This window comes from Zosterops lateralis, assembly GCF_965231275.1.
Source record: "Zosterops lateralis genome assembly, chromosome: 11".
Lineage (NCBI taxonomy): Eukaryota > Metazoa > Chordata > Aves > Passeriformes > Zosteropidae > Zosterops > Zosterops lateralis.
Genome location: NC_139771.1, coordinates 7445920 through 7469341, shown reverse-complemented (window position 1 = coordinate 7469341; position 23422 = coordinate 7445920). Strand labels below are relative to the sequence as shown.

Below are 23422 nucleotides of genomic sequence, written 5' to 3'. Positions count from 1 at the left end.
CAACAATCCTGGGATGATTAAGAGATCAATAGCTTAATTTTTTAATTCTATATAATTTGCTTTTAAACTGAAGTCTTTCATTGATGCTACACTCTGCAAGAAGGTATTTGGTGCAGTAGCTTTTACTGTAGAGAAAAAACCCTCACCTCCAGTTCACCCATTGCCCTAAAGGATAAACAGAGACATTATTTATTCCATGAATAATGAATTCAAGGTACTTGTGGAAAACCAAAATTGCATCCTACTTTGTATTCCCCAGATGTTCTATAAACCAGATCTGTTTGTGCATTGAAATAGGAATAGGATCTGTTGAAATAGATTTTACAGTTGACTTTAGTTTTTAGTGTGCACTTCCCCTCACAGACTTTAACTTGACCCAGTCTTTTGAAAAGCAGACACGCAGAACTCAGGACAGCTTGGAATTATTTGGTTGATTTACTCTTAAAAATGGGGAAATTTGTTGCACTCCATTTGGAGTGCACTTGGCTGTTACCTGGGAACTGAGAACTACACTAAATATTTCATATTTTGTTAGAAAAAGACACACCTCATCTACCCAGTTTTATTGTATGTGTTTTTTTACCACAATACCTGCAGACTTTAAAGCCAGGAATTAAATAAAAAACATTAATCCTTTTGCTTCTGAGCATAACCTAGGAGTTGTAAATGGGAGCTTGAGTGGAAACTGATGGAACATTTCTGCTATTTTTTATTACTTACTCAGATATCAGTAGTTTTATCAAACTGTTTGGAGAATAATATAGACCAAATTTGTCAGTGTGGTAGCACCTAAATTTGGGGGGGGTTTAAGGGTAACTTAAATGTATTTTCAGTTTTTGCTCGCACAGAAAGGATGCATGGTTATTTTTGATTTTGGAATTTCAAGAAGTAGAGTTCTGGAGGAGAGAGAACACAAAGGCTTTATGTCTGGATAAAATATTAACCTTTCTGCTTTAGAGAGAGGATGATGCAGAGCTTTGTTTTTTTCAGTAGCAGGAGATTAAATACAGCAGTTGCATAAAAAAAAAAAGGAAGAAATAACAAGTGTGTTTTTTCTGACAGATTTATAACTTTCTTTTAAATAAAATGTTTTCTCTTATGCTAATTCTTCAGAGCAGTAATTTTCCACAGGCACATTTGGTAGAAGGAGTATTTCACTTTGTTTATCTGATACCTTTCAGGTGACCAAGATTTTTCAGAAGAAGAAGAACTCTGTTACATACAGTTTTCGACAGTCCTTTTCCCTCTATGGAATGCAAGTTCTTCTCTTTGAGAACCAGTGTAAGTATTTCCTCTCTTTGGAGGACCCCTTTGTTCATAAATAAAACAAAAATGGTCTAAGTGAAAGGGATGGACAGGGCTTGATTCTGAGTTCAGGAATAAAATTGCTCTTGATTTAACTTAGTTCTGAAGTTTAAAACAAGATGCTGTCAGTACAGAAAACAGGGAGGTTTTTGGTTATAGTCAGAGGCCAAATCTCCCCCAAATGTGTTTGTGATTTCTTGTAAAGAATAAAAGGATTGCCAAGAAACAAACATCTGTTGCTGAGTCAGTGGTACAATTAGCTGGAACTGAGTGATAATAAATAATGACTCTTACAATGAGCTCTGTAATTCAAAACATTGTTTAATTTATTTTCCTGATTTATGGCTTAGCTTTGCCTAGATAATGTATGCTACCTCAAATTTAAATACAGAGCATAAACTTTCATTTTCCTGACACCTTTTGTTTTTGTTTTTTACAGTCTGCATCAGTCCAATATTCTTTTTATCTTTAGTACTCCTTAGCAGACAAAACCCCAAATAATTTGCTAAAATCCTACTTCTAAGCCCAAATACAGCATCAGCAGTGACAGCAGAGCAGAGTTGTTTGTGTGGTACATAGGGAGAGAGCCTGACTGAATTCATGGTTTGTGAGCAAACCTTCACCCCCTGATAAATTTGGTACAGCCAAGGGTCAGCTGCTGTAGCTCCTGTGCTTTTCTGCCATGGAAGGTTTTTAGTTTTGCCTTGTCCTTGAGAATGTGCTCCCTAAAAATCTATTGCTGTTACTGAGTCAAAGCCTCTGGAGATTTCCAAAGGGAAGGTTTTGCAGAGCTCACAGCAGCTCTGTAGCCCACAGATTATTTCTGTGCTTACACATGCGTTCCCTCTCTCTTGTGAGCACATTATGTGATATAAAATTCTGTTTTGAAGGGGAAGGACAAATACATCTATCCTGGATTCTACTAAAAATAGAAGGATTTATAACTCTCTGATGCCATGTTAAATAAAATATATTTTAAAAATATAAGCATGCTAAGTAGAGAAACTAATCAAATAAATTTAAAGATATATATAGTGAAACAAGAGGCAAAGGATTGGATTCCTCCCAGTGAACTGGAGGCATTTTAACTGAGGTACTGCAGGAGCATGAATTCTTTTGAGTTTAATTCAGTGCAGTGCATCAGTGAACAGACTGTACTCTAATATTGGCTCCTCTTAGGTGGGATGCACCATTTTCCAGTTGGGAAAGACAAGTATTTGCCCCCTTTGATTTGTAAAATTCAATATTCTTCATCTCCCCTGACCCCAGCCAGCTTTGGGCTGTTTTGGCCAGAGCCATCAGTAACTGTGTGGAGCAGCTGTTCTCTGGTTTCAAGGGAATAAGTCAGTGCTGCTAAAGCAGAAGCAACAAAAATATTGGTTTGGCTGCTGGTGAGGTTGAACAAATGACTGACACTGGTGATAGGAGAATTGACTTTCAATGATGGAAGTCAATTATGTTGAGGGATGGAAGAACTCTGAAAGGGAAAACAATGTCACATATCTCTAGTAAATAAATAAGCCATAAGGGAAGTGTATTTTTCATTTTCAGTCAAAATCACTAATAAAATATAGAGGGGGAGCTGATCACTTAGGAGAGAGTGTGACTGAAACCAAGAAATACTGATGTGAGGGTTTCCTGAGACTTGATCAATACAGAGCAGAGAAGTACCTTTGGTAAGAAAATAAATGTGTTTGTTGTGTGGAAATTCCTTCTTGGCTCATATGGAGGGGCAGCTCCAGTGACTTTGGGGTTGCCAGGTGTCCTGGTTTGGTTTTGTAAACATTTTTATTCTTTCCCCTGGGGTGGTGCAGAGCTGTTTGCTGCCTTCCCTGTGCCAGTATTCCCAACATCCCACCTGAGCCTGCCCAGCACTGGGACCTTTGGCTGTTCTGTGTCAGGTGTTGACAGCAAATCCCAGCAAAACTCACAATTCCTTCCTCCCTCCTTCCCCTCATTTGAGCCTCAGGGCAGTTCCTTCATTTCCCCTGAAGATTGTAAATGGACTTGCTTCACTTTTAGTGCAGCTTTGATCTGGGAGTTTAGGTATCCTAAAAAAAACCAAAGTAAAGGTATCCTAAAAAAACCAAGCACATGCACTGGTCTCTCAATAGTTGAAGTCTTGTTGAAACCTCCTGGCTTTGAGGGAGGGGAGTGCCTCACTTCATCTGCTGGCTCTTGAGGGAGGGAGGTTTCAGCACATGGGAGCCCTTGAGCTTGGGCTCAAATACTGAAGTAAATATTTGAGAGCTTTAGCAAACCAAGAAGGGAAGGCAGCTGAGTAAAAGAAAACATTGAGTTAAAATGCACACCTTGAGGTTTGCTGACACCCATTGCTCCATGTCTGTGCTTCAAGCAAAGACTGATTTGTTTCCTACAGCACAACATATTTTCATTCTGAGTATCTTTCTGTAAATGAACCTTCTGTCCCAACCAGGAGATAGTTTTAACCAGCTGTTAAAATTTCAGCAGTACACTAGAAAAGAGGTGAAGACAATTTCCTGAAAAAAAAAAGTCCTTTTTATTACTAAAAGTCCATAACATGGGTCAAAAGAAGGGTGAAAAAACCAAATCAGTCTTTTTACTTCTTCAGTATGTGATTTCCCAGATACTTTTAACTTTATTTAAAAGAAAAAAAAAAAAAAGGAAAGTAGGATGTACAGGGAACACAATCCAATAGGGAATGCTAAATCCTTACCTGTTTGTGTGTTTGTTTTCATGCAAACAGTGAATTAAAAGTAAAAAAACAATTTGTAGCATTTGAAATGTCTTCAAGTAGCCTTTACACTCAGCAAAATTTTGGTCACAGGTGAGTAAGGTAGGTGATGGGATCTGTTCCATGAAAGTAAAATTATCCCCTTAGCTTTTTGCACATTTTTTCCTGCTGTTTTATATATATATTGTATACTGTACCTTAAGGGTAGCAGCTACATAAAGATATCTCTCAATATTTGTTCAGTATTTGGCAGTTAAGCTGTTCCAGTGTACCTTAGGGATTTTTATTCTAACTTTGTGCTGTCAGACTTTTATTTCTCTGACTTTGCATCCTCTCCTCTGTGGTAATATTAAGTAAAAAGCTTTCAGTCTTGATGGGTATTTTTGTTAAAAGAAAAGTAATTGTAATAATCAGAGCTTAGTTTTTCTTGCCTTTTCCTTCCAGATTATCCCAATGGCATTCGGCTCACATCAGCTGTTCCAGGAGCAGATATCAAAGTACTCATAAATTTCAATGCACCGAATCCTCAGGACAGGAAGAAGTTTACAGATGATTTGAGGGAATCTATTGCAGAAGTTCAAGAAATGGAAAAGCACAGAATAGAGTGTAAGTACAAAGGTACATATAATACATAATATATATAATAGAGCATTTTCCAGCTAATCAAAATAAGAAAATTCTGAATGTGTGTGTAACACATGAGAACTCCTTAAAAGTTCAAAATAATGTGTGTTTTCCCATGACTTTGCTTCGACAAGGAGGAAAAAACCAATAATGTCTTAAGCCCCAGCTGAGTTCATTGACTCCTATTTACTGCAGTGTAGCTGCAGTGGAATTTATCCTGGACAAGCTGCAAATAACAATGGCCAGAGGGGAGCTGGGTCTGTGATTTGTAGCATAAACTACAGCAAGAATTTCAGGGATAATGTGGACAGAGGAGAGCTGGATCTGTGATTTGCAGTAAAAATTCCTGTAAGATTTTAGGGATAATTTGGACAGAGGACAGATGGATCCGTGACTTGAATCATTAATTACATCAAGAACTTTAGGGGTAATTTGCCTCACACTGAAATTCCCAGTGATGGCCCTTCCAATAAACTTCATTGAATTTGTCTTCATTTCCACATTGCTATTCCTGCAGTCAATAAGGAAGCTCTTATTGGTCCAAACTGATATATTTTGCTGGTAGTCCCGTGAGTGTCTGAACATGAAATTTTATCCCATTTTTCCACAAGAAGCCCACTTCTTTTCCAGAAAAAGCCCTGATGCACATCCAGCTGTCTCTGGAGGGGTGAAGCTGCTCAGTGCTCTCACTCCCCTACAGACACAGGGATGCTCCGGGTTGTTCTGTCCCCACAAACCCCAACTGAAAAACGCCCCGTGTGTGTTGCAGCCGAGCTGGAGAAGCAGAAGGGGGTGGTTCGTCCCAGCATGTCGCAGTGCTCCAGCCTGAAGAAGGACTCGGGGAACGGGAGCCTGCCCCGGGCGTGTCTGGATGACAGCTACGCCGGCGGAGAGGGGCTGAAGCGGAGCGCGCTCAGCTCCTCCCTGCGGGACCTGTCCGAAGCAGGTAAGCGCTGCCTCTCCTCCCTCCCCGCCTCTCTGCATGCAAAGCTGCCTCTCCACCATCCCCAAAAAGCCCACCTCGCTCTGGGCTCTCCGAAAGTAATATCAGGGTCGGAATCTCACACTTCCAAATAGCTCCTTCCCCTCCTCCTCACCTCCCCGGTGGTTAATTTCTGTTTGTTTGGGGTTTGTTTGTTTTTTTTTTTTTTTAACCTTTGTTCTGTTAAGCGCCACTGTTTGAAAGTATTTAAGCCGTTGTAGGTTGTTATAGAAACTTTTAAAGGACAGTGAAGAGACAGAGGAAAAACTGTAAGTTTTTAATAAAACAGAAATGATCGACTTGTGCTAGGAGGAGTAATTCATTTAGCTTTTCCTTTCTTTTTTTTTTTTTCATCTCCTTTGCTTTTTTCCCCCCTCATAGAGTAGGGCTAGGAAGGGAAGGAAGGCTCCTGGTCTCTGTGTCACGAGCGCTTTCTGTGTACTCTGTGCTCAAGTGTACCTGTGTTACCACCTGGATGAATGAAATTGAGTGAAGCCCAACTAAATTCTGTCTAGAGCTGTGTAACTCAGTGTGTCCCTGATACTCTTCTCTTGGTTTGTAACTCACAGTTCCTAATTCTTGCAAAAAGAGGTTGTTGTGAAGTACTCTTGACAACAGAACCAAAGCAGGACAAGAATGCTGATAACTCACCAGGGCACTGATGTGTCTTAATTTTTATTAACTGATTAAAGACTGGAAAGCAGTGGTGGTGTGATTTTTTTTAGCCAAAGCAAGCCAGGGGAAGTTGGGCATGCTTTTATTTGTTGGTTTGCCTCACACCTGGCATAGCCATGTAATCTTTCAGTGTTAAAGGTTCCTGTCAGTGACAAGAACTCTTATCAGAACACCATGTCCACTGTTCAGAAAGTACTTCCAGGGACAGTAGCAGCTCTATTTTTTTATTATTATTTGTTTTTTTAGTTCATAGGCTGTGTTGCATACTCTGCTTTGTTCTTTCAATTGCAGTGATGCTGTACAGTGTAGTCATAATTTCAATATTCTGTATATCTTTGGCAGTAGACACTACTTACCTATTTCCTTTTTTTTTTTTTTAAACTAAATAAGATATTTTAGCTACACTGCAATAAATAAAACTGTTGTAAACTGAAATGATAGCCTGTGTTTTGTGGGTATATGTATGTGCATACAAATATGTAGAGAGTGAGCTCTTTCAATTCTTTTCTTCTCTGTTTAGGCTTTCATACTCATATCTCCATGTGCTTCATTAAAAAGACTTAGGCCCTTGATCCAAAATCAGGCTGAAGTTGAATATTGGTGCTTGCTCGGCTCCAGTGGATTTTAGATCAAGCCCTAGTCTTCACCACTCTTACCTCTCAGATTCGAGGATACTTCATCATCCTTTTCTGTTGTTTTGGTTTTATTTCATTAGAATGAGAACTACCATATTGGTAATATGTGAGTTCAGTGGGGATCTGTACCCCTAAATGTGATTTCTAATTAATTTTTTCATTCCATCAGAATTACTCATCCCTCTCTTTCAAACACTGCCATGTATTTGAATTCATATTATGGGTTTAATTCAACAAACCAGCATTTGTAATCACAAACACATTTCACAGGGCATGCCTACAACTGGCATGCTTATTACTGAAAATGACCTTTTTCCATGACAAAAAGTACAAATCACTCACAGACTGCAGGGTTTATCAATGAGTTTGTTAAACCCAACTAAACTTAATTTTAACTTGAAATAGCTGAGAATTATGGAGAGCTTCTGTTTGGTCTTGTGCAGTGCAACTGACTTGAGAAATGACCTGCCTGTTATTTGCTTTGTTTATTTGGTGGAGTGACTTCAGGGAGATGATCCGTATCTTTCCTGCCTTCTCGCAGGGGATAACTTGCATGGGAGGCTAATTTCATTTTTAACGTGGGAGAGGTGATCCATAGAAAAGCAAAGAAATCACTTTCAGCTAGGAAGATACTGCACCCCAGTGATTATCCCATATTAAATTGCTTCTCTAAACCAGGACTGAGTTAGGTTGCCTCAAATCCTTTTGTGGATAAAACACAGGATCAACAAGGAGGAGGAACAGGAGTGTGAGGAAAGTGGATTTTTATAGGGACTCTTTCTGCATTTCATCAGAAATGAATCTAACAAACATGAGAAAATGGCCTGGTTGCGTATTTATGCAAGAAGGCAGGTAAATGTCCAATGACCACTGCAAACCCAAAATTTTAGCTGTTTATTCAGTGAAGGGAAATGTGACTGAACAACATTTGGCTGCACAGGTACAGGACAGAACTACCCAGGAAAACAATCCATTGCTGTCCCCCAGACATCCCAGTTAATGGAGGCTGTGGAAAGTGACTTCAAATTCCTCTGAGTGACGATTCAGAAGCTTCTGAGAGCTGACAAACCCTGACACCCTGGCTAATTCTGCCTCCTAAGCTGGAAATGCACAGAAAAGCAGGATTTGTCCACCAGGAATCCTTTCCTGAGGGTGGTTCTCTGCATTTGCCACAACAGCTCAACCCCCAGCTGTGGAAGGGGTGTGATGAGACTCTCTTCATCTGAGAGATGTTGTTGTTCCTTGTAGATTGACAGTTCCTTCCATGGAATATAAAACAGAATGTGGCATCCAAGTGTTCCAAGATGCGAATATGTCAAAAATATTTCGGGCTCTATTTTTCTCTAAAGAGAAATGTATCATTTTTATTACACATTTTTGAGCTATAGTCAAGGAAGAACTGAATTTATTTGTTCCAGACTTCAAAATTCTTAATTTATATTAAAATATTAGAAGCCAGACAAATTTTAATGCATCTAAAGCTAAGTTTTATGAGTTTACAGAACAATGGGAAAAGTATGATGTCCCTTCATGGCCACTGTTCCACAGGAAGAATGATTTGGTCACTAAAGCAGAGCAGGAAGGATTAGACTGGTGTTGTTTTCCAGTCTGTTCCTTCCACTTTTCTGGACTGATTTTAGGTTCTTTAATTTGAATTCCAGCCACTTTGAGTTGCTGGGGGACCCAGTGCTTTTACACTGAGTTTATAGTGGAATTCAAACTTTATTCCCACATCCCTAACCTGTAAGGTGGGAATAATATTTACATACTGAACTGGCTTAAAAATGGCAATTTACTTGTAGGCCCCAGTATTCTACAGCTGGCACAGCCAGGTAGTACTGCCCAAGTGAGGGTGGTACAGTGGCTCCTTTTATTGGGAGCTGGGCTGGAACAGCCACAGACCAAAAAAGATTGCTTCAAAACCAAACAAAAAGTATTTCCAGGATTAAAATAATACTATTTCACTGCGAGATCTTAAGATTGTACCTGTTTCACACAGAAAACAAGATGAAAATGTGAAGAGTCTTTTCCCCTCAAAAGTGGTCTCTCTAATAATCCGAGTAGTTTAATTTAAAACTTTTTTCCCAAGACACAAAGCCAGGTCATAATACAGTGTTGATCAATTATCTCAGTGGCCCAGAAGAGTTTCAAGAACTACAGAGCAGCAGTGAGAAATATTTCCATGTACTGAGCTGATCTGCAGCCCCAGCTGTGAGATCACCACACATCTCGTGATGTGTCCTGCACACATCCATTCTGCAAGGTGCAATGGCTTTTATTAATGAAACTCAATTTTCTTTTGGCATGGTTAAGTTTGTAAAAATCTTGTAATCACTTCATATTTCTAATACAAATTTGAAATATCCTTCACCCCATATAATGCATGTTCATATATGGGAAATACATTTGTGTAAGTTAAAGATATTTCTTACAAGGAATATTCATATCTAACAGATAAGGTTAAATTCATTGAAATTTAATTTTATAAAATAAATTAAACCCCACTTTTAACAGCCTTAAAAAATTAAAGTAAGCATAATATATTAAGCAAAACTAATCTTCAGATTTGATAAATACCACTTTGCTTTATAGCACAGCTGCTAATTATCCTGCCAGTACATGCTCAGATGCAATTCTAGTTGAGAGAATTTTCCTGAGATGCACATGAAGGCTGGAGCTCTAGGGAGGCATTTCTGGGATGGGATGCCATCCCAAAGACCGGGGAACAGTCTGGAATAAACACACATTGGCAGGGGGATTGCTGCAGGGGATTTACTGAGCAGCCTTCCCATCACACTGCATGTCAGCACAGAATTGGGTTCAGTCTGTTTTTAAGGAAATGAAGGAAGCCTCTGTACAGCAATAGCGCCTATCTGAGGGAAATTTACAGGCATTTTAAGTAGGATTTTTCTGTTTGTTCTTGGCTTTGCAAGTACTACTCTGCCCTGAAGTTATTCTGAGCAAAATTCCATCTGTCGCTCTCTGTCCGTATTTACTGTGTCCGTGGTTATTTGATCAGACTGTGACTCCTGCCATATGCAAAAGGCATTGGATTGTTGTGTTTTCCCTTCGTTTTTGGCCACGTTTAATGCCCCGTGTCAGCTCTCAGTCTTATTTGTAACCCTGACTGCTGAGTTCCAAGGTGGCTGCCGCAGTGTGTTTGCATCAGCAAGCAAGAGTGATTGGAGTGTTAATCAGTACTAATCCCGTTATCAGAGCAGAAAAATATCAAAGCCTGACTGGGAGTCAAAATAAGGGATTATCAAACCCAGTTTTTCTTGGGGGGCTCATAAGATAGTACAGCTCTGGTTTGGCTGAGGCTGAAACTGCAGCAGGAGATGAAGCAGTGAGCTTTTGACAAAGAGCCCATCCAGGGGGATTATTCCAAATCCTGATAATTTTACAAGTCAAACACAACACCTTGACCACAAACTCCTTCCCCTCAATGTAATGTCTCTTCAGAGGGGTTTGTACAACTGTTTATAAGAGGGGAAAATGTTCCAGTAGCCTGGAACTTTAGCTCTTATGAGAAACTTGTTTCAGGGCAGTGTCCTGTGACCAACTACGTCAACATTATGCTTATAAATCCAGCAGGTGGTAGTTTTTGATCACACTGATCCTTTAGGTAGTCTGAACTGTCCTATGAGCAGTTCCAGTGCCTCCCTAGTTCTGATCCCAGGTGCTTTTGGGGTGTCTGTGATGAGGGCACAGTCATTAATTGGTTCAGTGATGCTGAAATCCTCACATTCTCCCCCAAAGCCACCTCTCAGAGTAGAAGATTCTGAAGGCAGCAATGTGCCAATGCAGGGTGGAGATTGATATTTGGCCTTGCAGGAAAGCAAGGAAAGAGTGCTGAGAAAGCTTTGGTTTCTAAAGCCCTGTGGATTTTAGGGAAGCTCTGAGCACCTGAGGCCTCCTCAAAGCTCAGCTTTGTTTCTACACCCTGCCAGGAAAGTATTCTAAAACTTTGCAAAGCAAAGCTCCACAAGCTATCTTCTAAAAATCTCTATTTCCACTGCAGCCAGATGCTATTTTCTCTGCTGTGAAGTGAGAAAGAAAATCTGGGATCCCATGTCCTGTACAGCCACTGAGGTCTTCTGGCTCTTTAGGCAAACAGTCTGGAGTTTCACCTGTGGGTTGAGGCAAATGTCTTTGCAATTTGAGATTGTTGGAGTACAAATCCAACATGCTTAAAGATAAAGCACTGCACAGCTAAACAAACAAAATCTAGCCATAATGTCAAGACAGATTCCAGATTTATTGATCAAAAATTAAGTTTAGTTTTTTATTTCTTAAACCTCATGAAAGAAGATTGTATGAAATCCACTGAGGTTCAAAGCTGAAATAGCAATGATAAAAATTGATGAAATTATAAAACTGATGAAGTGATAGAACTGATGAAGTGATAGAACTAATTAAATGATAAAATTGATGAAATGATAGAACCAATGAAATGATAAAACTGATAAAGTGATAAAACTGATGAAGTGATAAAACCAATGCCCCTCACAGTGCCCCACACTGAAGTTCAGAATATTTCAACATTAAATTTTACATTTAAGTTAATGCCACCCCACAAGCATATCTCAGTGTTTAAAGGAAAAAAAAAAGATGTTCATGGACAATCAGATTCCAGGAAACCAAACCATTTAAAACTGTTGCTGCTCAGCATCACCACCACAGCACTAAACCCAGCTGCTCAAACACGTGAACCTCAAGACCATGCAAATCTCCCCCCCAAAAAAACCCCCAAAACCAATCACACCCCGCTCGTGCGAATCCAATTCCCATCAAGAACAACAGCCCTCCAAATTCGCCCTCAAGCCCTCCAAAGGCAGGCAGGTGCAGAGGGCTGCTGTCCCTGCTGGCCCCAAAGCTGTGGGGTCGTGTGGCGCCGGTCGTGTCGCAGTCTCTAATCTCTGCTGTTGCATGTCCTGGGCAGGCAAGCGTGGGCGACGCAGCAGTGCAGGATCGCTAGACAGCAATATGGAAGTAAGTAGGAAGTTCCTGATGTCTAGCTGGATGTGATGATGTGCATTTCAAACCTTTCTTTTATCTACATACATATATTTTTTTGCTCTTTTTTCTTCTAACATATATATATTATCTATATATATAACCTGCCTGCCACGGATAAACTGCATGCCTAGGCTACTCACTCTGTATTCTTCCAGCTTACAAAAGCACTGACAGCTTGTTTTAGAGCAATGCCATTTTTGGTTTGAGCTAACCTTGTTCCCTTTGTTCCTGCAAGCATGGTTAAATGGATATGATGTGTCCTTTTGCCACCATTTCAGTCTGGTCCCAGCTTAAAAGCCCACTTGCTCTTTGTTACCAAGTACACTGTTCTTGCTGTTTGATATTTAGCTACAACTATTGACTGTCATGCTCAACCATCCCCATTGCTTATTTTCGAGTTCAATTGCTAAATGTATGCAGTCATGACACCATGGAATTGCACAGATAGGGCATGGGAGGATAAAAAAAATTATTCAGATAGGTGAATTCAATGTGGATTTCATGAGATTTCATTCATCTTCAAACCATTTATATATACTGTTCATGTCTCTGAATTCAGCTTGCAGATTTTTTCTTTTTTTTTTTTTTCCTTTTTTCTTTTTTCTTTTTTTTTTTTTTTTTTTGTGTTTGCTTTAGGTAGATTGCAGTTTAAATCTAGCACACTTTGCCTAAGTACTGTTGTGTCCCATGACTCTTTAAAAATACAAACCCTGAACTTCCAGGAAGTAAATTCCAGGCTAAATACTAGAAAATGTTGGACCACAGGTCAGAATAATACAAGTACATAGAAATCTTAGTGGCAAAAACAGTATGGTTCCATTTAACACAAAATGCAGAGCTAGGCCTGAGAAGCAGCACTGTCATGTATAGTAGTGGAAAACTACTATAAATAAAGATTTAAATGCCATTTTAAAATACAAGCTGTAACTGTAATATTTGCTGCTGTGTGTTTAACTATTTAGGTTGAATTTGATGTGGCTTTTTTTTTTTTTTTTTGGTGGTAAAAAAGCAAGTATGGTATTTTTTGCAGTATTTTAAAATGTTTTTTTTCCTTTAAATACACACTCGTAGGTCTTACGTTACTCTTCTGTGACTTTTTTTTTTTTAAAGTCATAACTTTTGGTGTCAAAGTACTGAGAGAAAATCACTCAATGTTTAACATCCCCTAAGAAGGGCATTGCCCTATTGGCAACTTAGGGAAGGTGGAGATAAAATTTTCCCTAGAACTCTTTAGCATAATCCACCACCATGTGAACCCTAAAGGAGGAGTTTGTGGGTCAGTGTGAACTTTTTTTTCCTTTTGTTATTTTTTTTTTAATTTAATTTTTTCCTTTTGGAACATTTCAAGACTTTTCTTTTTTTTTTTTTTCTTTTAATTTTTATTTTTTTCTATTAATTTCTTTTATAGGGGTCCATCATTAGCAGCCCTCACATGCGCCGAAGAGCGACATCAACCCGAGAGTGTCCATCTCGCCCTCCTCACCAGACTATGCCTAACTCCTCCTCCCTGCTTGGTTCCCTGTTCGGGAGCAAGAGGGGCAAAGCCCCCGCGCAGATCCACGCGGCCCCGCAGCCCCCACACCACGCGGAGGGCGCGGCCGCGCCACACCCGCACCACGCCCCGTTCTGCCACCAGAACCCGCCGCCCTACCACCACCACCACCACTACCACCCGCCCCCACACCCGCACCCGCACCCACACCCACACCAGTACCACCAGCATGGCCACGGCCACGGCCCCTTCGTGCCGCACCATGCCCCGCACCACGGCCCGCACCACCACGGGCCGCCCCCGCCGCCCGCCACCACCGCCGGCAGCGCCAAGCCCAAACACAGCGGCATCAGCACCATAGTCTAGGCACCGACAGCCCTCCTCCCTGTGACTCTGGCTTTAAACCCCCCCGCAGAAAAAAAACAAGGCACTTGCGGGGAAGTGACACATCGCACACACACACACACCGTCAGTTTTTATCTAGACCGTTTAATGAGCTTAAAGGCTTGCTGTTACTAAATAAAATAATTCCGGTTAGCCCAGGCCATACTGGTTTTACTTATCTTACCGGAGAGATGTTCGCCACCATCTGGTTAGTTCCTGTTTCCAAACTTGCCTTGAAAACGTGCTGCTTGCTGAACCTGAGGAAAGCTACCTTTTACACCAAACCCCCTGGACAATTTTACATGCCTAATGAAAAGTTAGCCTATGGGAAAAAAACAAAACAACAGGGAAAAAAGTGAGACAGAACCAAGTGTTGCATTCTTGCTCTTTTATTCTCAATGGGCAAAAAAAATAAGTAGACCTGATATGGTTGATGAAAGTACGTAAGTAAACTTTATATAATATAAATATATACATATAAATATATATATATATACTGTATAGTTAACATTTGTGCTTGGAAAGAAATTTTTTCAGTCCACAAAACTAGCAATATAGACTTTACAAGGAATTCCACTTACTTGATAGGACAGTATAATAGATGAATAGCATATGAAAGAGTAGACCAAAAACATTAAATGTTAGAAACCAATTTCAAACATTTCAATATTTTCACCACGAGTCCCCCTGGACTTGTTAAGATTTCTAAGCAATCATTACTAAACGTGCCAAGTAACATAGCATTTAAATGTTGTAGTCCAATACTGCTTTGTATAAATCCTTATTTTATTAACACGATGATATCATACGTAATCAGTATTAGAGCTGCTCTGCTATTTCAGGTAAGCAAACTCGTTAAGATGCAGTAATTATTCCGTAGCAACGGAGGCTGCCCACTAACCAGGGAGAGGCACCTCTGAGCATTGGTCACACAAGCTCTTAGACACTTTAAAGGCTGTGATAACTGTGAATTTACATGATCCACATTTCTTTTTGTAAGCATACAGATTGAACGAGCACACGGGAAGAGTTGCGCCAGGTGCATGTAAACACTGCAAAAACATTCATCTCAAAACATGAAAATGGCAAACCTCCATCCTTCTCAGCTACTTTGGTTCCATGATTTCTCATTTTTACCCCCAGCGAAGCTGAATTCTAGTCCAGAGTGTTTCCAGTGGAAGTGCTCTAAAACTTGAAGGTTTGTTTTAGAATTTAGTATAGGGTTTTTATACATATATATATATATATATATAAAATTTAAAATCTGTAATTCCATGTAGCCATGTGCTAGCAACAAAGTGGCTTTACCATTTTTACTCATCACATTTGTTAGTTTGAAGCACCCAGCACTCAGCAGGCTGAGTTTATGCTCAAACCCTCACTTCCATAGTCCAGTTAGTTGCAAGACATCACATAACAATAGGCTGTGCTGTTGTTGCTTATGTGTTGTAACCAAACCATTCGCAAATTTCTCTACGATTTGTATCCCAAAATCCTGTACAAAGTTATCCATGGCGCCTACTTTGTAGTTTCAGCACTTTGAGCCACTGCAAGGACTAAACACCTAAACAGTAGAGACAAAGGAATCACAACTGCAAAACTGTACCAGCCTAAAAGCAAACCTTGAAGAGGATGAGCAAAAAGTTCCAGTAAGAGACGGGTAAAAGTAATCACAGCTCCAGCCAGTCGGGTTTCTGTGTAACAGTAATAAAAGTGTCCCAGATTAGGAGGACATGGGAGCAACAGGGTGACTTGTCATGTTGGCTTGCTCATGGCATCTCTAGCGTGGGGAGGATGGGAGAGGTTCAGTCATTTTTTTCCCCTTTCATCCCATGGAAACCACAATACCAGCAAAACTGCAAACTGAGCACTTTGTTCACCTCCACAGAGAGCAAATACAGCAATCTAGAGTTGTTTAGTCTTTTGTTTCCAGCAGTCCACGTTTGTTTCACACATGTGCAATACATTTTCCCCTTCTGTTCCTTCTCCTCGGAATGATCTCCATGAAAAGAAAACAAGTGGTTATTCTTTTTTCTGTATCACTCATTCTATTTATTCTAAATTCTGCGGCTTACCTTAAGAGGGCTCGCCCGGGTCCCCTGAGGCTCTGTTCCTTGCAGTTTAAAAAAATATATACTGTTCTTATAAGGGAAAGTAGAACTGTCTGCATGTCATCTAATGTTATTAGTGTGAGGCTACACTCTACATATTGTATAATTGCAAAATATATCAGTGTTACTGTTGATATTAGTTGAAGTAAAGTGATAACATATTTCAATATGTAGACTTTTCTTCATACATCTGTACCAATAGTAGAGTCTAACTGTAATTTATAGGTTGTTCCAGAAAAGATAAAGAACCATCTAGATGCAAACATCTCTCAGAAACTGCATCTTTTAATTAAAACAGAGGTGAGAAAGCTCCTCTTCACTGGGTGATGGAGTCTGTGCTTGTTTCAGATGCAGAGGCATGATGGAAGTAAAATTCTGTGTATGGAATAAAGGCAGAATATGCAGTAGCAGTGGAGAGGAAAATCTGACTCACTGTGTTGATTAACACTGAAGATGTTAAATCTCTCATATCCACATTTGCTTTATGTTTAAAAACCCCTTTCATTCATTTAAATTAGAGTTACATTTAAATATTCTGTACTTAAACAGTAAGGCACAGTTTAATGCCTGGCCACTGATTTTCCATGTGCAATCAATGTATTTGTGAACCAAAGTGTTGAGGAGATGTCACAAACGTGCATGCACAGAAACATTTCCACATGGTTCCATGGATGCTGGGGAGGAGGCTGTGCCTGCTTCTCACAGAGAGTGTGAAATCACAGATCATTTGGAGGCTGGTTAGAAACCAAACCTGGTCACCTGAGGGCACAGGATTTGCAAACTCTGTTCTTTCAAGCCAATGAGGAGAAACAGTGGACTTGACTTCTATTTTCCCCCTAGTTTTGTTCTGTTTTGTTTCTTAGACTGTGTGTTTCTATGTACTCCAACCAAACAAACATGTCTTGGTGTCAGCACAAGTCTCCAGAACTTTGCTGCTTGTTTAGGGTTGTAATAAAAACCTCTGACTCTGTCCTTGATCAACAGTTGCTTAGAGCAGTGTGGGTCATGCCTAGGATAGGAAAATTCCAGTACTTGGGCTTAATAAAATGAATTAAAACAAATTCTTCAGCCCGCAGGCAGGAGTAGAATGGAGAGGGTTTTTTCTCAGATGCCATTGCCAATTACAAACTGGTACAGAACTGCACAGAGTGACCGTGGTTCTCTCTTCCCATAAACGATGTGGCAAAGCAGTAATGCTGATTTGAACAAATGAAAGGGAAATATAAAGAATGAAGGTGTGGCAACAACAACAAAAAAATCTTTTCTGGGACAACAATCAAATATATATTAGGGAGTTTTATTTTTTTAAGTTAAGAATGAAATGTAAAACGATGTAAAAAAACAAAAAATCAAAGTTCATCCTAATATAATGTGCGTCTTGTATTGCTAAAAAAAAAAAAAGTCTAACATACAGTGTAGAATGATTTTCCCATCATGTACTGCATGCAGCAGAAGCCTCTTGTTTCTTGATAAAATGAGCTGAAAGACAGTCAGCAGATATTTAAACACTGAATCTCTAGATGTTGACTTGCTGTTCCATATGAAGCTGTGTGTTTTCTGCAGTTAAGCATGCATTTTGCTGTTCCCTTGTAAAATACCATCGCACTTCTTGCCTGCAAAATGGATTCTCGTGTATATATTTCAAAGAAAAGTGGAGCCAATAACAAGATCCAATTTGGAAAAGAGAAAAGGGGGTGGTGAAAATGGGACCAGTAGGGGGAATAGAGAATTCTCTAAATTGTATATAGTGTGTAAATTAGCATTACTATAAGTCTGCAGTCACTTTGAGGTTGCCTATCTCCTGCTAGGAACTTAAATCAGCTTTGAGTTGTATTAAACTGTTAGAATTAGGTCTTGAATGCAGACTGTTAAAGACTTCAAAAATCATTATGCTTACAAGAAGCTTCTGTTCTGGGGAGGCTCGAGACCCCTTTTGTAACTCTGGGGAAGAAAGGAGTGCTTTCATTTTAATATGCATTCTGTTTGTAAGTAGTAACAGACCCTATTGATGTAAAACTATAACTGTGATCATGTGGAAAAATCAAATAAACCATTTAAAACTATTCGTTTCTCATTTTGTGCAATCTGAGAGCTTCAACTCCTCATATTTGAAATGAAGGAAATTCCTTCCTGTGGCATCCTGGCCCTGCTGAGGCAGTGCAATTTCTGCTGCTCACTTCTGAGGGGCCAGGAACTGAAGATCAGGTGGTGGAGGTGGTGAGTGGAGTCTGTGGCCCCTTCTCGCTCAGCTTGGGTTGGTGTGGTGGTGCTGTAATAAATTTGGTTCTAGAGTGGCTAGAGAGCAATGAACCCTGCAGGCAGATGTGCAGACAGAGAGACAATCCAGCACCCAGATGTGCAGACAGACAGGGAGACAGTGATTCCAGCACCCAATGTGCAGACAGGGAGGCACAGGAGAGGCCCTGGTGGACAATTCGCAAACCCCTCAAGCCCTGGGTGGTGCTGACAGGTTTGTTTGACAGGTTTGTATCCAGCTGAGCCCGGGTGGCCTCAGGAGTCCTGCCCAGGGCACTCCTGCCCTGCCTGGGGAGGGTCCCCTTTGTCCTTGCCTGGGCCAAGCCTTGGGCAGCTCCGTGGAACCCCCAGGAGCTGGCAGTGCCTCTGTGGGCATGGGCAGGGAGCCCCCAAACACCATCACTGAGCCAGCACTGCCCAGTTTCTCCTTCTCTCTGCTTGTGTGGTTCAGTCTCCAGCCCAGAAGGATCCTTTGGCCTTCCCGGGATTTGAATTACATCCTGCAATTAAACGTGGATAATCACCTGTGGGATATTCCAATGACCTTGCTGCATTTCCAGCATTCCCAGGAGATGTAGTGTGCCTATAAAGCCTGGCCAAGCTAATGCTCAGCTGTCAATTAAACTAAACACTGTGTTTGCTTCTGTTTTCTATGAATTTTAGGAGATTCTTGAATTATTTTGTAGGAATAGTCAGCTATGGCCTCTTTCTGGAGGGCTGCAATTTCAGGATGTGCATCTTCATCAATGATTTTTTGTTTTGGATAGGTAAGTACCCACTTATCACCCTCCTCCATGCCACCCTCTAAGCTGTGGGACCCCTTAGAAGGTGACCAGTGCCTCAGTACCATAAAAACATCCTCAAGTGGAAGGAGAAGAATTTGCAGAGCTGTTCTGCACTGATACTTCTACTCCTGGTTTAGAAATTAGGATTTGTAGAATTTGAATACATTTTGAGAAGACAAGAGTTCTGCACGTGGCAGTGCACAGATGGCAGCAATGAGTTGTCATGCAATAAACAATAATAAATAATAAAAATAAACTTGAGCTATTCTAGATAGCAAGTTTTAAACAATAAGTTATTTTCCAAGTATTTTTTGTAATTTTTTTTGTTGAAATAAAGGCAAGATTAAAAGGACAGAAAAATAAAGAACTATAAATGTTTTATCTGTGTCTTTTGTCAGATTTTTGTTGACTCAATAATCAATGAATTCTACTTAACTTTTTTTTTTTCCAGTTGGCCTTAATGATTGATTTTCATTCAGAGTTTCACAAAAACAGGTATGGTATTTTAGCATATATTTATTTTATTTTAATAGTGTGCAGTGTTTCATTCATCTCCACCCTGTGTTACAGCTGCATTAAATACACCTTTTCCAAAGGAATCTTTCTGAATTTTTGCCCTACTTAGTGATTTTTGCTGCTTATTTTGTTGACATAAAATTCCTGGAAGAAAACATAACACAACCCATCAAATAGAAATATCTAAACCACACAACTATTTCATTTTAGGTGTATTTTTTGGTAGGCCTTCTTTCTGTTTCCTATTCTTTCAAGAATTAATGACAAATCCTGTATTACTGAGCAAAACTAAATCAAATGCAGGATAAGGCTGGCCATGAAAGTTAGGAAAATCTTAAATTAGTATTTCTGCTGGAAGTACTTCCTCAGCTAAGAAAGACTTAAATGAAGGTTGTGTGGGTGATGCTGACTTGAAGCCATCACTTTTTTCAAATGTTTAGTTTTATCATTTTTGCCATGTGAATAAATGCATATTTTTAGGGATAAAATGAAAATAAAAAATCCCCTTTATTTAGCATTTTTACAGTAGCTGAGATGTGAAATTAGCAGCATGGTTCATGAGACCCAGCGGCTGAGAGCAGCCCCAAGAGTGCAATTCATCAGCTCTGCTGGGAAATGACACCACCGGAGCTTTCATTTATTTTTCATACGTGCACACAGTGCTTTAGACAGTTCTGTGTAATGAGCAAAGCAAAAGCGATCTGTCTTTAACGAGATGAGCAGGGGAAATTCATTCCAAGGCAAATGAAATGTTAGGAGTGGATGGTGGAAATGTCTTTTCTCTGCAGCTCCTCAGCTGTGCTAGAGCACCATGCCTCATTTCTGATGAGGAAATGGGCCCTGGGTTTGTGTTCAGAGAACTGGGAAAAGCAAAGACTGTGCAGGAGTTCTGTGACTCAGCAGTGGGATCAGACTGAACCAGGGCTAGAAATGGATTCATTTAATCCAGTTGCCAGTCTGATTTTGTAGTGATTTTTTTATAGGAGCAGAGCTCAGCTGAGTGTGGGACCCTGCAAGGAGGTGCCCACCCCTGTGAGCATCTGCCCCTTCCACCACCTCCCCATGTGCTCTTGGCTGATTATTCCTTTATTTTGCTGGCCAATGTTCTTTTATGTCCATCTCCCACAAGAAAGAACACTTTTATTTAATGATTCACCCTGTGTACTGTCCTTGCCATCTTTCTGGTAGTCTCTTTCTGCCTCAGCCCTTACACCAGGCTCCAAACAAATGACTCTGCTATAATTAAAAATAACATCCAAAAAAAACCCTCCAACCAAATCCCAACAAATCAACCAACAAAACACACCCCTGCAATCACCAGAGTTGGAGATTCTTCTGTTGTGCTTCAACCCCTGGGTTTGGAAGGGCAGCAACATTTTCCAGCCTGGTGACAAACATGCTGAATATTCCAGTTCAGATTTTAGGCATCCCAGGTGTTTATAGCCCTGAATTTTCATGGCATTTCAGCAGGTTTTAAAAATTGATTATGTGCCAACTCCTGTGCTATGTCAGTCTGTAAATTTTCAAAATAATTTGTCTGTGTGTATTTTATGTCTAAAGAGGAAGGAAACTTTGTTTCTGCTCTTCCTATTTTTTTCCCTGCTAGTGTAACATGCAGTTTTCTGGGGTGTTGCAATATTCCATGACCCTGATCACATATTTGCAGACTGCCAGCATAGCTTCATGCAAAAAGGAAAATAATAATAATAATAATAATAATAATAATTATAATTATAATTATAATTATAATTATAATTATAATTATAATTATATGCCTGTCCATACATTAGTAGTGAAACACAGGGGACGTGTCCTGAACAATTCCTCTGACTGCAGGAATTTGAAATGACTGAAATAAAGCTGGTGAAAAAGCAGTGGCATTTTGGGTCATCTCTTTCTCTCCCCAGATGGGAAAAGGGAGAAACAGATGCCTCATTTGGGATGGAGCAAGTTATTGGACTAATAATTATTAATGAAGTGTTCCTGAGTTCATGCAGCTCCTTCCTTCTCTCCAACATTAGAGTGTAATAAATTTATTTTGGCAGAGACATTCTTGACCCATCTCCCTCCTGTATTCATTAACAGTGCCAAGACGTGCTTTATCCAGTTACTGCAAGGTCTTTTTATAGCCCCCTTATCCTGTCACTCACCACTGTCACCTGTGTGTGACACAAAGCCAGCCCTCTCCAGGCTGCCCTGCAGCTCCTTGGGTGCAATCCCACAGCAGAAGCCTCTTTCCTGCACTGACTTCAGGGTATCTCCCCTCACTGAGCCACAAACTTGATTTCAATTGTTTGGCCTCTTCTTCCTTACTTGAAAAATTAAATCTCTTTTTGGCTGTTAAAAAACATTATAATGTGAAATAAAATATACAAAACATGAGGCAATTTAGTACTTCCTTTTAATCTAACATGGCAGAGCTGATGGACAATTTCCCTGCAAGTGCCACCTGAAGTTGTGAGAAATCCCTTTCATCAACAGAATGTATCTTTATTTTTCAGGTGGTTTCTTAGATGGCCACAGCCCAGTCGGTGTGCATGGACAACAGCTTGGACAAATTTATTTATGTATTTGTGCAGCGACCGTGTTAACATCTGTGTTTCAAACGCATCACATCACTTCCACAGCATGTAACCAGGAGCTAAAGTGGAAATACCAGTTCCTGCCCTCACCTTTCCCAGGATTTCATTTGTGAAGCAGCTTTTTAAAACAATATTCCAAGCCAGGAGGTGATGCAATGAGCACATCATCAAATGCCTGTGGGAAAGACAATTATCAATGTCAAGTGCAAAATTTTCATACCATCTGTCAGGTTGAAAAGAAGCAAAAAATGATTGCATAGAGAGGAGGAATTTTATGTCTTTTCCTGGAAGTGCTGCAAAGCTTGGTGAATGTTTTTGTAAAGTAATTTAGTGACGCTTTTTCAATAAATAAAATATCTATGTCTCAAAGAGCTAAATGTTATCAGGGCATTTTATTCTTGAATACCAGTTTTAAATAGCTGCTGGAAAAATACAGAAGAAAAAAAAGGAAGACAGAAGGGTAATTTTATTGTAGTAATTTGCTGATCTCTACTTCTCTTGCATTAATTCCTTCTCAGGAAGGAATTCTTCCACTTCTGTGTGGCATGGGCTGAAATGGACATCCTTGTGGGAGTTGTGGTTGTTCACAAAACGTGAGTTATGAGGAGCTGTAACAGCCGAGGGATTAGCTGGCCCAGGACGGGGATCTGAAATGATGGGAACACGTGGATGAATACCTCAGTGGCACAGACAGCAGAGAGGAGTCAGAAATAAAAGTGGGGAAAGGAAAAGGTTGGGTGTGTTGCTGAAGCAGAAGGCAAAAATACTGATTTTTTTTTTTTTTTTTTTTTTTTAATTTTTTTTTTTTATTTTTTTTTTTTCCCCAGTAGATTGTGCAAGGCAGTTTGAAGATGTATCAGGTCAGGATGGGGGGATTCTGGAGAGAACTGCAGCTGCCAGGAGTGTGATTTCAGCTGTGGTTACACACAGCACTGGAAGGGCTGCATGGATGGGACAAAATCTGTGGTGCAAACCATGGTCTGCCTGCAGCTTCGTGCCGTGGGTGTGAGGCCACCCCCTGTGACTGGAAAAACCCCAGGTGTTTATTTAGGGTCTGCTCACAGTGCCATCCTCATGCTTGCTGAATGAACACACAGGGCGGGGTGTGCTGGCTGCTGCTCCAGTTCTTTGGAACTTCCTGATGAGGCATCTTTTCCCTGGGCTTCCCAACTGCCCAGCCTGGTTTTCACTGTTTGGATCATTTTCTTCAAGCAGATTTTACCATGCTCTGTCCATCCTTTCTTTCAAGGTGCCACATCAGCTCTACATCACCAGAACCCGCCTGACTTGTCTCAGGACAGGGCGGCCCCAGTTCAGCCCTGATTTTCAGTCTGGGAGGT

General features: G+C 40.3%; 1 protein-coding gene across 8 annotated transcripts in view; it reads left to right on the top strand.

The window, feature by feature from the left end:
- Positions 1-18006, top strand: part of IQSEC1 (IQ motif and Sec7 domain ArfGEF 1) — a 270877-nt gene extending 252871 nt beyond the window's left edge. For 4 of the 8 annotated variants that reach the window (XM_083869821.1, XM_083869823.1, XM_083869828.1 and 1 more), the window contains 5 exons: positions 1182-1281; positions 4466-4639; positions 5415-5591; positions 11880-11929; positions 13365-18006. In XM_083869821.1, the coding sequence (XP_083725947.1) occupies positions 1182-1281; positions 4466-4639; positions 5415-5591; positions 11880-11929; positions 13365-13814 (951 nt within the window). In that variant the 3' untranslated portion in view covers positions 13815-18006. The remainder of the gene's footprint in view (positions 1-1181; positions 1282-4465; positions 4640-5414; positions 5592-11879; positions 11930-13364) is intronic. The other 4 variants (XM_083869822.1, XM_083869824.1, XM_083869826.1 and 1 more) reach the window with 2 other exon arrangements.
- Positions 18007-23422: the final 5416 nt, after the last annotated feature.